Raw genomic sequence first — 14468 nt, 5'->3', positions numbered from 1 at the left:
AAACTGGTGAAATCCACATTGACCCCATGTGGTTGGAGGGTCTCAAGGCAGAAGATGAGGCATTCTTCCTCCGGGCATCAGGTGGTTAAGGTTTGGCGATGGAGGCGGCCCAGGACCTGCATGCCCTTGGTGGAGTGGGACGGTGAGTTAAAATGTTCAGCCACAGAGCGGTGGGGTTGGTTAGTGTGTGTCCCAGATATATTCTCTGAAACAATCTGCAAGTTTGTCTCCCCACAATGTAGAGAAGACCACATTGGGTGCAACGGCTACAGTAGATGACGAGGTGCAGGGAAATTCCTGTCAGATGCGAAAGGATCCTTTGGGACCTTGGAAGGAGATGAGCAGGGAGGTGTGGACACAGAATTTACCCGTCTTGCTGTGGCAGGGAAAGGTGCTAGGAGGGTGGGTTGGTAGGGGGCATGGACCTGACACGGGGGTCATGGGGAGAATGGTTTCTCCGAAACACGGATAGGGTGAGGAGGGAAATATATCTCTGGTTGGGGGTCAGTTTGGAGGTGGCGGAAATGACGAAGGATAATGCGATATATCCAGAGGTTGGTAGGCTGGGGTGGGGAGGGTTCAAGGGCAGAGGTGCAGGAAGTGGAGGAGATGTGCTGCAGGGCATCATCAACCACATGGGAGGGAAAATTGCAGTCTTTGAAGGAGGCAGCCACCTGGGATTTTCTATGGTGGAATTGGTCGTCCTGGGAGCAGATGCGGCAGAGGCGGAGGAATTGGAAATAAGGCATAGTGATTTTACAGCAGGCAGGGTGGGAGGAGGTGTAATCCAGGTAGCTGTGGGAGTCAGTGGGCTTGTAGTGGATGCCCATGTTGAGTCGGTCGGCAGAAATGGAGATGGAGAGGTCCAGAAAGGGGAGGGTGGTATCTAAGATGGTCCAGGCAAACTTGAGGTCAGGGTGGACTATTCAACCTCCTCATGGGAGCATGAAGTAGCACCAATACAGTCATCAACATAGCGAAGGATAAGGTGGGGAATGATGCCAGTGGAGCTGCAGAACTTGGACTGTTCCATGTACCCGAAGAGGCAGGCATAACTAGGGCCCATGGCTACCCCTTTGGTCCGAAGGAAGTGAGAGGATTGGAAGGAGAAATTGTTGAGGTTGAGGACCAGTTCACCCAGGTGAATGAGAGTGTCAGTAGAAGGGTACCGGTTAGGTCGACGTGAGAGGAAGAAATGGAAGGCTTGGAGGCCTTCATCATGGCAGATAGATGTGTACAGGGACTGGATGTCCATGGTGAAGATAAGGCACTGGGGAAACAAACGTCACTGAGGTGGAGGGCGTGGATGGTGTTCCGTACATAGGTGGGGAATTCCTGCACTAAGGGGGAACAGGACAGTGTCAAGGTATGCAGAGATAAGTTTGATGGGGCAGGAGCAGGCTGAGACCATGGGTTGACCAAGACAATCAGGTTTTTGTAGATTTTGGGTCGGAGGTAGAATCAGCAGTGCGGAGTTCCCGGACTATGAGATTGGAGGCTGTGTGGATGGGAGATCCCCTGAGGTGATGAGGCTGTGGATGGGCTGGGAGAGGATGGCTTGGTGATGGGAGGTGAGGTCATGGTTGAGGTGGCAGTAGGAGGTGGTGTCCACAAGTTGGCGCCTGGCTTCAGCAGTGTAGAGGTTGGAAAAGAGGATTGCTTACTCTTCAAATTGAGCATCAATGTTGTGGTGAGGAGGGTCCATGAGATGTCAATACAGTAGGCCGAGGGGTGGGGGGGTGGGGGCAGAAAATTCATTCATACTGAGATCACAATAAAGTGGCATGATTTACTTACAAGGAAAAAAAATTCCACGAGGCACGGCTGTGAGGGACATGAAAAAACCAGAAAAGGAAGTTGCATCAGGCTGCAGAATTGGAAAGGCCCCAGAATTTATTTCAGACAAGCGGTGCAAATTTAGAGAGAGTTGGGGAAAGAATCTAGCAGAAGAGTACTCACCAGAAGCAACTTCGGGTTTAAAAAGTCCAGAACTCAACAATTAGGCCGCGATTTTGGCAAAACATTTATAAAGGCAACGGCCAGAGAACCTTCTAGAAAGGATATTTGTGCAGAAGAAATGCATTGCAATTTGGACCATGAAATTGGGAAAATATCCATTTTGCTGTGAACAAATGGAAGAATGTCATCTTGGCAGCAGAGGGCAAGAAAACCCTTAAAAAGGTGGGAAACTACTACTTTGATGGTTTTAAAAGCCAGGATAAACACAACAAGCAGTACAGAGAAACGCTACTCCAAAAGAATGCAATTTAATAACCTGAAAGCAGTATTCAGTACACTATTTCATTTGGAAGAATTGAAAGGCTGTATCAGGAGAATTTAATACAGGGTTATAAGGGAAAATAAAATTCCTTGAACAATGCACCTGTTCAGACCACAGAAAACTTTATATCAACAGAATTTGAAACAGCGTTGAAGAATGTTGCTGTACGTTAAATTTCAGGCAAAGACAGAATGCTGGAGAAACTCAGCAGGTATTGCAGCATCTCTGGCGAGAGAAACGGATTTAACACTTCACATCAGTACAACCCTGCTTTAGAAGTGGACAGCAACAGAAACAAATTGTAAGCAACAGATTGTAAGCAGTACTGAAATGCTACAAATGTTAGGTAATAAGAATTCATAACTGAATTGGGGGAAAATAGAGAGAAATAATAATAATTCCAAATACATTCAAGATCACATATGGTGCAAACAGAAAGCAAGATTGGACATCTTGTAGAAAACAGTTCTTAATTTTAAAACAATTCTGTATCTTCAGTAAATTAGAAGCTGAACAGTAGGTCCTGTAGCATGATGTTATTAATTACCGACAGCTTTTAAAAAGTACATATATTTTTGGAGGAAGCTTTAAAAACCTTCAGTGATTATTTCGATTGGACAACAAATAAAATTCTTGAATGAGGATGATTTAACAGAAGAGTGCAATGTCTAGAAGAACCTGTAGACAATTTAATGAATTACTTCCAAATATTAATAGAAAAAAAGTAAATTTGAAGCTTTGAAATTAAAGATTCATAAGAGATAGAATTGGGGTTGATGAAACTTTGACGGGATATTTGCATTCCAAGGAATATTTAATTTAATTAAAATTAGGTGGGAAAGTCAAGAATGGTTTTATGGAGGGAAACCACATTCGATCAGAGTTCTTTGAGGAAGTAACGTGTTGTGGATTAGGGGAAATCAGTGGATGTACTGTACTTAGCTTGCCAAAGGCATTCGATAAAGTACCACATCAAGCATTATTGTTGAAAATAAAAGCTTAAGGTGTGGGGTGACACATTGGCATGGAGAGAAGGTTGGCTGGTTAACAGCAAGAATAGGGTAGGCATAAATGGATGTCTTTCTGTTTGGCAAGATCCAATGAGTGGTGTGTCACCAGGATCAGTGCTGGGGCCTCAATGCTTCACTATTTCTCTCTCAGCCCCCTTTCCTCATCACATTCCTGATGAAGGGCTTATGCCCAAAACGTCGACTCTCCTGCTCCTCGGATGCTGCCTGACCCGCTCTGATTTTTCCAGCACCACATTTTCGACTCTGACTCTCCAGCATCTGCAGTCCGCACCTTCTACTATATAAATGATTCGGATAAAAGGGACAGGAAGGTACAGTTACAACTTTTGCTGAAGACACAAAGACAGTAGGAAAGTAGATTGTGAAGAGGAAGGAGGATATAAATAGGTTAAATAAATAGCAAAGATGTACAAAACACAACAGATATTGTGGGCAAATTTGAAACTGTCAGTTTTGGCAAGAATTTTTAAAAAATGATTGATATGATGCAAGATTGCAAGGCTCTGAGATGCAGAGGGATCTGGGTCTCAGAGTCATACAGCACAGAAAGAGACCCTTCTGTTCAACCAGTCCATACCAACCACATTTCCCCAAACTAAACTAGATCCATTTTCCTTCATTTGGTCCAAACCCCTTCCTATTCATGTACCTGTTCAAATGTCTTTTAAATGTTTTAAACTGTACCTGTATCTAGCAATTCTTCTGGCAGTTCATTCCTCATATGAACCACCTTCTATGTGGAAAAGTTCCCCCTCGGGTCCCCTTTAAATCTTTCTCCTCTAACCTTAAAAATATGCCCTCTAGAGTCATACAGTACGGAAACAATCCCTTCGGTCCAACCAGTCCAGGCCAACATACAGGTAGTTCTCCTATAGCACTGTAGTTGTGTTGCAGGAAAACCTGGCTTAATAGAAATAATGGGGCCTATGGAAAAAGTGGAATTGGGGCAGACCAGTTTAAAAACCCTCACAATCCCTCAAAAATCACACAAAAGTCTAACGCAAATTATAGCACAATCTGAATGAAGGTAAAAATCATATTTGTTAACAAACAAAAGTAAATTTAACACAGTTTAAAAAAATCACAACACCAGGTTAGAGTCCAACAGCTTTTGGAGCGTCGCTCTTTCATCAGGTGGTTGTCATCAGAAGGAGCAGGGCTCCGAAAGCTAGTGCTTCCAATTAAACCTGTTGGACTATAACCTGGTGTTGTGTGATTTTTAACTTTGTACACCCCAGTCCAACACCGGCATCTCCAAATCGTGACTACCCAATCTAACACAGTATATTTAAGAAACGTAAGGAAGCTGCTCTCTGTACGGTAACGTACAGCTTTCTCACGGAAAGCTGCTCCGTCAGCAGCTGACATCGGCACAAGCACAGAACTGTACGAAGGCCAGCACGAACGTCACACATACGCAGAACGGCGCAGAGATGTCAGCACGGGCATCGGCGCATGCACTGTAATGCACCAACATCATGCATGCCTGGATACCAACGTAAGTGCAGAACAGCACGGACATGGCACATGTGCAGAACAGTGCAGATATTTCAGCGCGCACATCAGTGCATGCGCAGAATGGAGCACACGAACCAATCCCCAATGGAATCGATCGGAGATAAGCATTTTCTAAAATATCATTTCCTAATCCTTCAGCAACGTTATAGCCAAATCGCACTGCTGAAACACACATTAGGTAAAAACAATGACTGCAGAGGCTGGAAACCAGAGTTTAGATTAGAGTGGTGCTGGAAAAGCACAGCAGTTCAGGCAGCATCCGAGGAGCAGTAAAATCGACGTTTCAGGCAAAAGCCCTTCATCAGGAATACAGGCAGAGACCCTGAAGGGTGGCACATTGTAAGACCGTAAGAAATAGGAATGGAAGTAAGACCATTCGGCCCATCGAGTCCACTCCGCCATTCAATCATGGCTGATGGGCATTTCAATGTCACTTACCCGCACTCTCCCCGTATCCCTTAATTCCTTGCGAGAATTGTTCCAGAATTACCTGTAATGTCTATTCTACTGCATGAGTCACAAAAAGCTGGTATGCAGGCATAGCAAGTACCCCATTATCTCCCTACTGGTCATCTACCAGGATTTCTCCATTGTGATCCACCTTTCCAGGCAGAGTGACCAACCTTTTATGAAAAACAGTGATGTGAAGAGAGTGTGTGTATACGAGTGCGTGCGCAGGTTCATGGTAAAATGGTTCTGGTCACCGTAACTCCCCCTAGTGGGAATAGTCACAAGTGCTTTTGTGAACATGTGCAAATACAAAGGCAGAAAAGCAGATTGGGAAACAAGGGAGAAGAGGAATCCCGCAAGAAGGATAGGGAAAACAGTCAAAGTAAAGAACAATACCTTAAAATGTGGGACAGTGAGTCACCCTGTTTCCAAGCCAAGTTGTTCAATTTGATGATTATTAACAGTCAATCTTTCCTTTCCAAATGTATGCTTTTCGGAGCCATAAACAGAAGTACAGAAGGAAAGGGATTTATTTTACTACACTTCGGATTGTTCTGGTGTGTTGTCCAAGAGGCTAACCTTCAATTCCTGGAGACCCCAGGACAATCATGGAATGTATGCAACTTTAATAACAGTCGAAAGTTGTCCTGTTAGGAATTCAGTCCACTAGAAATGGAGGACCCGGGAAACAGACCATTATCACAAACTAGAGTGTTTCAGAACAAACAGAGGTGCTCAGCATGACTTCTGCAAGAGGAAACAGTCCTCTACATCCAGGGAAAGGGAAGGGTTAGGGAGGAATTCATAAACAGAAGGTTACTGGGATAGAATTAAAGTGAATCACTTGCTATGAGACATTCCATAGCTCAGCACAGTCAGTCATCAAACAGTGTGACAATTCTAAGTTGAGTGTATACCGGTGTTGTACGTCATATAAAAAAGGAATATTCACAGCAGCAACAGCAGCGTTAGAAAGTGTACTCGGGCATACTCAGAGTCACTATCCAGAACATAACAAGAGGCAGTGAGGAACGAGTAGAAAGAGGGGCAAGTGAAACAGTGTACTCATATGAAAAGCTGTGGGTTAAAGTCTATGCAGCAAGTTAATGTGTTAGCAGGGCCATGGGATCAGACAGATTGTGGGTGAGGCTGGGTGGGGGCACTTGCAAGATGTGACATCCTACAGCTTACAGGAACTTCATAGCGACAGATACACAAAGTGCTCTGTGCAAGAGCAAATCACACCCAGACTGTACTCTCAATGTACAGCATGGTCTGACTGCTTTCACTGCACCTCAAAAGCACCCAGACCAAGCCTAATCCTCTTTCCCACCTCCAGGTTCAATCGATAATGAATAAATGTATTGGAAATCGCCAGTGGTTTTTCAGTGGATGGGGGGGGGGGGGGGGTCTGGTCAACGTTTCGGGTGATGGGTGGGAGAAGGCAGTCCAGAGTGAATAGGCTGGGTCCTAGACAAATCAGAACCAGCACTCTCAGAAAACCGCTACCCTCACTTGCTTTATCTGGCTTCCTGCCTCTCCTATCGAAAGATTCAGAGGTTGTGTGTGTATGGGTGCATGGGTAAGTGCGTGTGGGAGCAGATTACATTATTATGTACACATTATCACTACTGCATAGTGAGGGACAACCTGGATGGAGCAGGTGCCTGTCCAACTTGATCTAAGAGCAGACTAATTAACCTGGCCAAGAGCAGCTCTCCAGTGCAGCCACCAGATGGTGCTGGTTCCCCACTAACATGGGGCAAAGATAAAGCCCTCTGGTCTGGTACCTCAGAAGGCAGACTCAGCCAATGGCCAGTTGACAGGCGGGGTCTGCACAGTGTAAGATCAGCAGTTTTCAGCTTAGAGACTTCCATTCAACTTGCTGCCTATATCAGGCAGACGGGCTCCAAACTGCAGGACAGAGGGAAGATTGGGTGGACGGGAGGAAGTTGTTTCCGTTAGGCGAGGAGACTAGGACCCGTGGACACAGCCTTAGAATTGGAGGGGGTAAATTCAGAACAGAAATGCGGAGACATTTCTTCAGCCAGAGAGTGGTGGGCCTGTGGAATTCATTGCCGCAGAGTGCAGTGGAGGCCGGGACGCTAAATGTCTTCAAGGCAGAAATTGATAAATTCTTGATGTCACAAGGAATTAAGAGCTACGGGGAGAATGCGGGTCAGTGGAGTTGAAATGCCCATCAGCCATGATTAAATGGCGGAGTGGACTCGATGGGCCGAATGGCCTTATTTCCACTCCTACGTCATATGGTCTTATGTGGGTAACAATGACCTACCTCTGGAGCACTGTGTTCACCTTGAGAGATTCTAGACTGGGATGGGGTGTAGTGTAATTTCACCAGAATGATAAAGGCCATAAAAGGATGAGGTGCAACTGAGCTGCTGAAAGTGATTGAGCAACTGGTCTCCATATCGAAAGGATGTTATGAAACTTGAAAGCAACGATATTGCCAGGGTTGGAGGATCTGAGCTACAGGGAGAGGCTAAACAGGCTGGGGCTGTTTTCCCTGGAGCGTCGGAGGCTGAGGGGCGACCTTATAGAGGTTTATAAAATAACGAGGGGCATGAATAGGATAAATAGACAAAGTCTTTTCCCTGGGGTCGGGGAGTCCAGAATGAGAGGGGAAAGATATAAAAGAGACCTAAGGGGCAACCTTTTCACATGGAATGAGCTGCCAGGGGAAGTGGTGGAGGCTGGTACAATTGCAACATTTAAGAGGCATTTGGATGGGTATATGAATAGGAAGGGTTTGGTGGGATATGGGCCGGGTGCTGGCAGGTGGGACTAGATTGGGTTGGGATATCTGGTCGGCATGGACGGGTTGGACCAAAAGATCTGTTTCCGTGATGTACATCTTTATGACTCTATAACACGATGATTTTTCTCTCTCTATCCCAGAAGAGGAATCCCAGAAAAAAGGGGTGTAAACATTTAGATTTGAAGCATTGATCAGAGGCAGCATCTGGTGGAGGGGGTTAGCCACCTTTGCCTCATCTTCGGCCGTCTACAAAGGGCAGTGAAAGTCAGGAATTCTCATTCCCAAAAGGCTCTGGAAGTCGGAACTTTCAAAACTGAGCCGTTAGCCAAGGATAGTTAGTCCAGGGTCCGGAATCACGGTGGCTGGACCCAGGATTTGAGTGAATGCAGAGGCTGAAAGCTGAGATGCTGGTTAACCTGTTCTTGCTCCAGGAGAAAGGGGAAGGACGGGGGGGGGGGGGGAGTGGGGGGGGAGGCTGTGACCTGGTCTGATCCCATGTGGGGGCCTCATAGCAGCAGGCAGCTGGCATTGGTTGCAAGGCCACTCGTGAAAGAGAAAATAAAACCCACATACTTATACACGGCGGACCTGCGCTTTATCTTCCTGGACCCTCGGCGGCCTTGCCGCATGCCCATCAGATAAGGAATTACTCCCTTTGGCGGCAGACGGATTCTGGTGGAAGAATTGATCTGGTTACCATGGGAACAGCAAGCTGCCTCCCACACCTCAGTGAGAAACCCCTCAAGAATATCCCACTCTTTTCCAAAGGGGGAGAGTGGGGCAGTGTTGAACACACTCTCATGCGCAGACACAGACACTGAGCTAGGTAGACAGAGATTCTCATTCAGACACAGGTACTCTTGCATACAAACACAGAGACATTCTCTCACACAGTCAGAGACACCAATACTTTCAAACACACACACACAAACGTAGAGTTAAAAATCACACAACACCAGGTTATCGTCCAACTAACACTAGCTTTCGGAGCGTCACTCCTTCATCAGGTGGTAGTGGACACACAGACACACACAATACAATCAGAGGCACAGACAGATACTCACAGACACAAAGATAAAGACAGAGACACACAGATATTCACAAATATACATACACTCACACACAGACAGAGACACACACAAAGAAACAAACAAACAAAGTTACCTATTCTCTCTCACACAGACACAAAAGATGCACTCATACATGCATACACAGACTTCCCCGGATACTCATAACCCACACAGAGACACAGAAATACTGGCGGACACTGTAATAGTAAAGCAGGAGGGTAGATTATCACTTGAATGGTGATAGATTGAGAAAGGGGGAGTTGCAACAAGGCTTCGTTGCCCTTGTACAACAGTCACTGAAGGTAAGCATGCCGGTGCAGCAGGTGGTGAAGGCGGCAAATAATACATTGGCCTACATTGCAAGAGGATTCGAGTATGGGAGTATGGGTGGCTGGCTACGATTATACAGCACTTGGTGAAAGTGGTTGAGGCCAAAATAGTGAATGTTTTCAAGAAGGCATTAGATATAATTCTTTCCATTAAAGTGATTGAAGAGCATTGGGTAGAAGCAGGAATGGGGACTGAATTAGGTGATCCGCCATGATTGTCTTGAATGGCACAGCAGACTTGAAGGGCCGAATGGCCTACTCCCGCTTTCTATGTTTCCGTATAACAGAGACACAGACACAGACACACACAGACAGCCACGTGTAAAATATTAGAGGTTATAAAGTTAAAGTGGGTAAAGAGGGTGAAGCAGACAAAAGTGAGGGCTGCAGATGCTGGAGGTCAGTGTGTAGATCAGAGTGGCGCTGGAAAAGCACAGCTGGTCAGGCAGCATCCAAGGAGCAGGAAAATCAACGTTTCGGGCAAAAGCCCTTCATCGGGATTGAGCATCTGAAACGTCGATTTTCCTGCTCCTCAGATGCTGCCTGACCTGCTGTGCTTTTCCAGCACCACTCTGATCTTGACAAATGAAACAAAGCTCCAGGTCAACCACTATCTAACTGACTGGCAGCGCAGTCTCAAGGGGCTGAATGCTCTCCTTCTGTTCCTACAAATTCCACTCAGAGGGAAACAAAAACCAGCAGAGCTTTGGGAACGGGATCGTGCAGTCCCCTGTGTGGATCGCAGTGGAAATCACTAGGCATGTTACAATCCTAACACACCACAGAGATGCGAATACAGCCTCGTCCACCCTGTACTCTGTGTTAGGCTGCTTGATATCGAGACACACAACACTCTAAATTGTGCATGTACATCTTATATGTGGCCTTCACCTTTCACACACATACATGGCCATTCCAGTTTTCATACATGTTCACATCACCTTACTGAACTGAGCACTTTGTGATCATCTTACATAGGCTCACACTTCATATACGGAGTTTTATAGTTAGAGACAGAGAGGCAGACAGAACTATAAACTCACAGTTCACCACATTTGAGGTTTCTGCCCAGCTCTCTGTTTAAACTAAATGCCCCATCACATCCTACATAGCTTACAGCGCTGTCAGCATCCCAGGAACCAGAAATAACCCTCTTTCTTTGCATGAGTAAACACCACCCCCTACCCATTCCTACATTAGAGAGTCATAAGATTAGGGAAAGTTCGCCTTTGTTTCCATATGAAAACAGGCTCTCCGTTTTGTGACTGTCCTAACTCCTCCTGTGGTTACAGTAACCGCCTCACCCCCTCTGCCCTCCACCTCGCTTTCACTGGACCCTCAATGCCCTCCTCTTGTCCATGAAACCCTTACAATCATCTCAGCTCCTCAGGCATCATCTCTGCCTCATGACTCTCCCCTCCACCTTCTCCACCCCCACACCCAACTCTGGACCCCTGTGCCTTCTTCATAAACATTGCGTTATTCCCAGAGTTTCACCCCAACCCCTCATCTCAAATCTTCCCTCATCTGACCTCCTTGAACCTCTTCTTCCCTTCGATATCAAGTCCCTCCAATCTGTGTTGGCCCATATCAAGGATCACTCCCTACCCGTCCCCTGAGAGACCCAAATCAGTTTCCTTGCTCTTGTACCAAACATTATCTATTCGATCCTCCTTTCCCTGCTCTTCAAATCACCTCAAGGGATTGACTTTTCCAATGCTCTTCCAGCTCCCATCTCTGCCCCAGTCATCCACAAGCTCACAGTCCTCATTTTCCAACCTTCCCTTCCCGTCCGAGCATGGTGATCTCCACTCAGAATCCCTGCTCTTCAACTCCAGTCTTCGACCCGCATTCCACTGACTGCCAGCCCCTTTACCACTCTGTTCCAGCCCTCTCTTTGCGGCCACTCTGCCCCCTTTCCCATTTGACAAATCCCCTGCCTTCAGTTTCCCCACCCTGGCCTCTGCATTCCTCCCCCTCTCGGTCTCCCTCACTTTTGTATCCTTGAAGAGCTCAGTGACTTCCTACGGCCTGAAAAAAAATCTGCAAAACCACAAGCTCATGTCAGACACATTTTGAAGGGCGAATCTATTGTTCAAATGTTACACACTGAGCTTCTCCATATGCACAAACTCATACACCTGCATACACTGTTAGATACACTTGCTCTCCCTGCTCCTTACACGTTCAGACAGGATAAAATATAAACACAGACGGGGACACAGACACAGATAAAATCAGTGATCCAGTGTCAAACCTTCGATTCACATTAATGCAACTCTGAAAAATACATCGAGGCACGACTTCCATCTCATGATATTGTCTCCGTCATTTGAAGCAACCTGGAACTGTGCTGTGGGAACAGTGCAACAACTTGCCTTACAATTTGATCAACAGGATACAGTGTAGAGGCTCAGAGTATTGGGACTGGTAATTAGAAGGTCCAGTTGGTACTGCATTGGTATGTTCAGCCACTGGGCCAGGGAGAACACCAGAATAAATGCACTACATAAATGAATGGTCCTGTTGCGATGGTGAATTGATATAAACGACTCACTGAGCCAGAGTCGGGCAGTCTGTACAGGCAGTTGCTGTAACTTTGGAAGTTACTCCAGTCAGAAGGGTCAGGTATCCTTCTTAATCCACATGCCAATGCGCCACTCGCCCAAGCCAGGCACTAACAGACGTCTTCTCTCAGTCCAACCTCAGCACGTACAGAATTCGCTCGGATTGTGGTATTTTCCATTGTGCAGGATTTTTCAGACCTGTATCTCTTCTCAACCAGTAAGGAGTGGAGAAAGTGAACAGCCACCTGCACATAATCTTAAAACAAATCATTCGCGCATTCCCAAATCATCCAATCTCCATTGTTTTACTCAGAACCAAAAGATGTGTACAGGGTGACCCCCGTATCCGCGGAAGAGTTTTGTGCAGTTTCAATTACCCGCAAATTACCGCGTCGCGGACGCATTACAGGGAACCAGGGACCAGGAGGCTGCTGGGAAGGCACGTTTCTCATTGGAATGAATGGGTTCGCTCCTATCCTGGTTTTGGGCTTCCACAATAGATCCTGGAATGTATCCGCCAAGGGTACGGGGTGGGGGAGGGGAACTACCGTATATGCTAAAAACAAAAACAGAAATCGCTGGCAAAGCTCAGCAGGTCTGGTAGCATCTGCGGAGATAGTGAAGACTGCAGATGAAGCCCTGATGAAGGAAGGGTCATGCCCGAAACCTTGACTCTCTCGGAAGCTGCCTGACCTGCTGTGCTTTTTCCAGCGCCACACTTTATCAGCATCTGTGGAGAGAAATTAGAGTTAACTTATCGAGTCAACTCATGTGTATACTGTATATAATAACCAGCCCGGCCCAAACACACACATCATGGTTTTAAGACCGTAAGACATAGGAGTGGAAGCAAGGCCCATCGAGTCCGCTCCGATTTTAAAAATATGTCCCTCCAAATTCAACAATCGCACTTCCTAGCCTCTGACTCCATCTTTTTCAGATGCAATCTCTTGCCATTTACTCCTCCTCTGGACCCCCTCTTTCATCTCTTTGTCCATCCCATTACCATCTCCCTTATGTAGACCTTCAGGTCCTGACTGTTCCTCACCTCCGCACACGTTCCAAAGTTGTGAAGGCTTCCGAGCCCTTTCTCAGCTTAGGCAAAGGGTCAGAGGTCAACTCCGCTTCCCTATCCATCGACATTGCCGCATCCGGCAGTTACTCTTTTCATTTTGCGTTTCTAGCATCCGCCAAGATTTTGCTTCCGTTTTCTCTACCTTTTGTAAAAGGTGAGATGGTAGCCACACAATAATTACCCTTGTGGACTGAACCCGCTGACCATTACTCAGGTGATCACGTGACTCTGGGAGAATGTTCTAGAGAAATACGAGAGCGCTGGATGTTGTAGTGGGACAAACAAAAATGGCAGCCACCCGTGGAACTGAACCAAGCTCACCTTTCAAACACCTGGACAGGAGCATGTGCAAATATGCCACAACCACAATCTGCATTTGTAAGGCACCTGTTAACATAGGAAAATGTCCTGAGACTTTTCTCATGAGAGAAAAAAAAAAATCAGACAAAAAGAAAATCGCGCAGAGTTAAAGAAGCAGACTGAGGGACCAAAGAGGCAGATTGGACAGCAGTGTTCACGAAACATTTTCACCCTTTTTTTTATATATATAAACAGAATCACACCTTGTATCGTCCCAGAGTGAAATTTTGGGGCTAACAAGAGCTTTGCTGAGCACGGCTTTAGTTTTTTTAATTAGACGAATGAGTTTGGTGGATCAGTATTTGATAGTGGGGGAGGGGGAAAAGAGGTGGAGTTCCCCACGACAACAAAAAAAAACAGCAGAAAATAGTTTCCCCCACAACAGCAAAAAAAAAGAGCAGCCTACCTACTCAAGTTTATTTTTCTCACAACAATCAAACCTCAAAGAGCTGTCCTTCGGGCCACATCCACCATTTTTAAAAAAAGCAAACTTTTAAAAGGGGCCGTCCAGTTGTCAAATAACAACAAATTGCCCGTGGTGTTAGGTAAGGGATATGTAGGGGTATGGGTCTGGCTGGGTTGCGCTTCAGCGGGTCAGTGTGGACTTGTTGGGCCGAAGGGCCTGTTTTCACACTAAGTAATCTAATCTAATCTAGGTTGCTACCTCATGTTACTACATTGCTACCTCAGTGCTCACTACCTCCAAAGAACATGGAATAAAGACCACAATCAGATCAGCTGTGATCTTATTGGCTCAATAGACCAAATTGTCGTTTCCACCTCACCCCCAACCTCTCATTCCACCTCACCCTGCAACAATCTGCCCCAATTCACCAGTGTTGAGATTAATGGGGTGCTGGAAAAGCACAGCGGGTCAGGCAGCATCCGAGGAGCAGGAAAATCGACATTTCGGGCAAAAGTCCTTCATCAGGAAGGGAGGCAGGGAGCCTCCAGGGTGGAGAGATAAATGGGGGTGGGGGGGAGGGGGCGCGCAGAGGAGAATGTAGC

General features: G+C 46.3%; 1 protein-coding gene across 1 annotated transcript in view; it reads right to left on the bottom strand.

Annotated features, from left to right (window-relative positions):
- The window catches only part of LOC122558107 (barley B recombinant-like protein A), a 118639-nt gene that overhangs the window by 34752 nt on the left and 69419 nt on the right, over positions 1-14468 (bottom strand). Inside the window, exon 2 of the mRNA XM_043706427.1 lies at positions 8633-8731. Coding sequence (XP_043562362.1) covers positions 8633-8731 — 99 coding nt within the window. The remainder of the gene's footprint in view (positions 1-8632; positions 8732-14468) is intronic.

Source organism: Chiloscyllium plagiosum, chromosome 16, assembly GCF_004010195.1.
Source record: "Chiloscyllium plagiosum isolate BGI_BamShark_2017 chromosome 16, ASM401019v2, whole genome shotgun sequence".
Taxonomy (NCBI): Eukaryota; Metazoa; Chordata; class Chondrichthyes; order Orectolobiformes; family Hemiscylliidae; genus Chiloscyllium; species Chiloscyllium plagiosum.
Note: the sequence above shows the minus strand (reverse complement) of the source record. Positions and strands in the feature narration are given on the sequence as shown.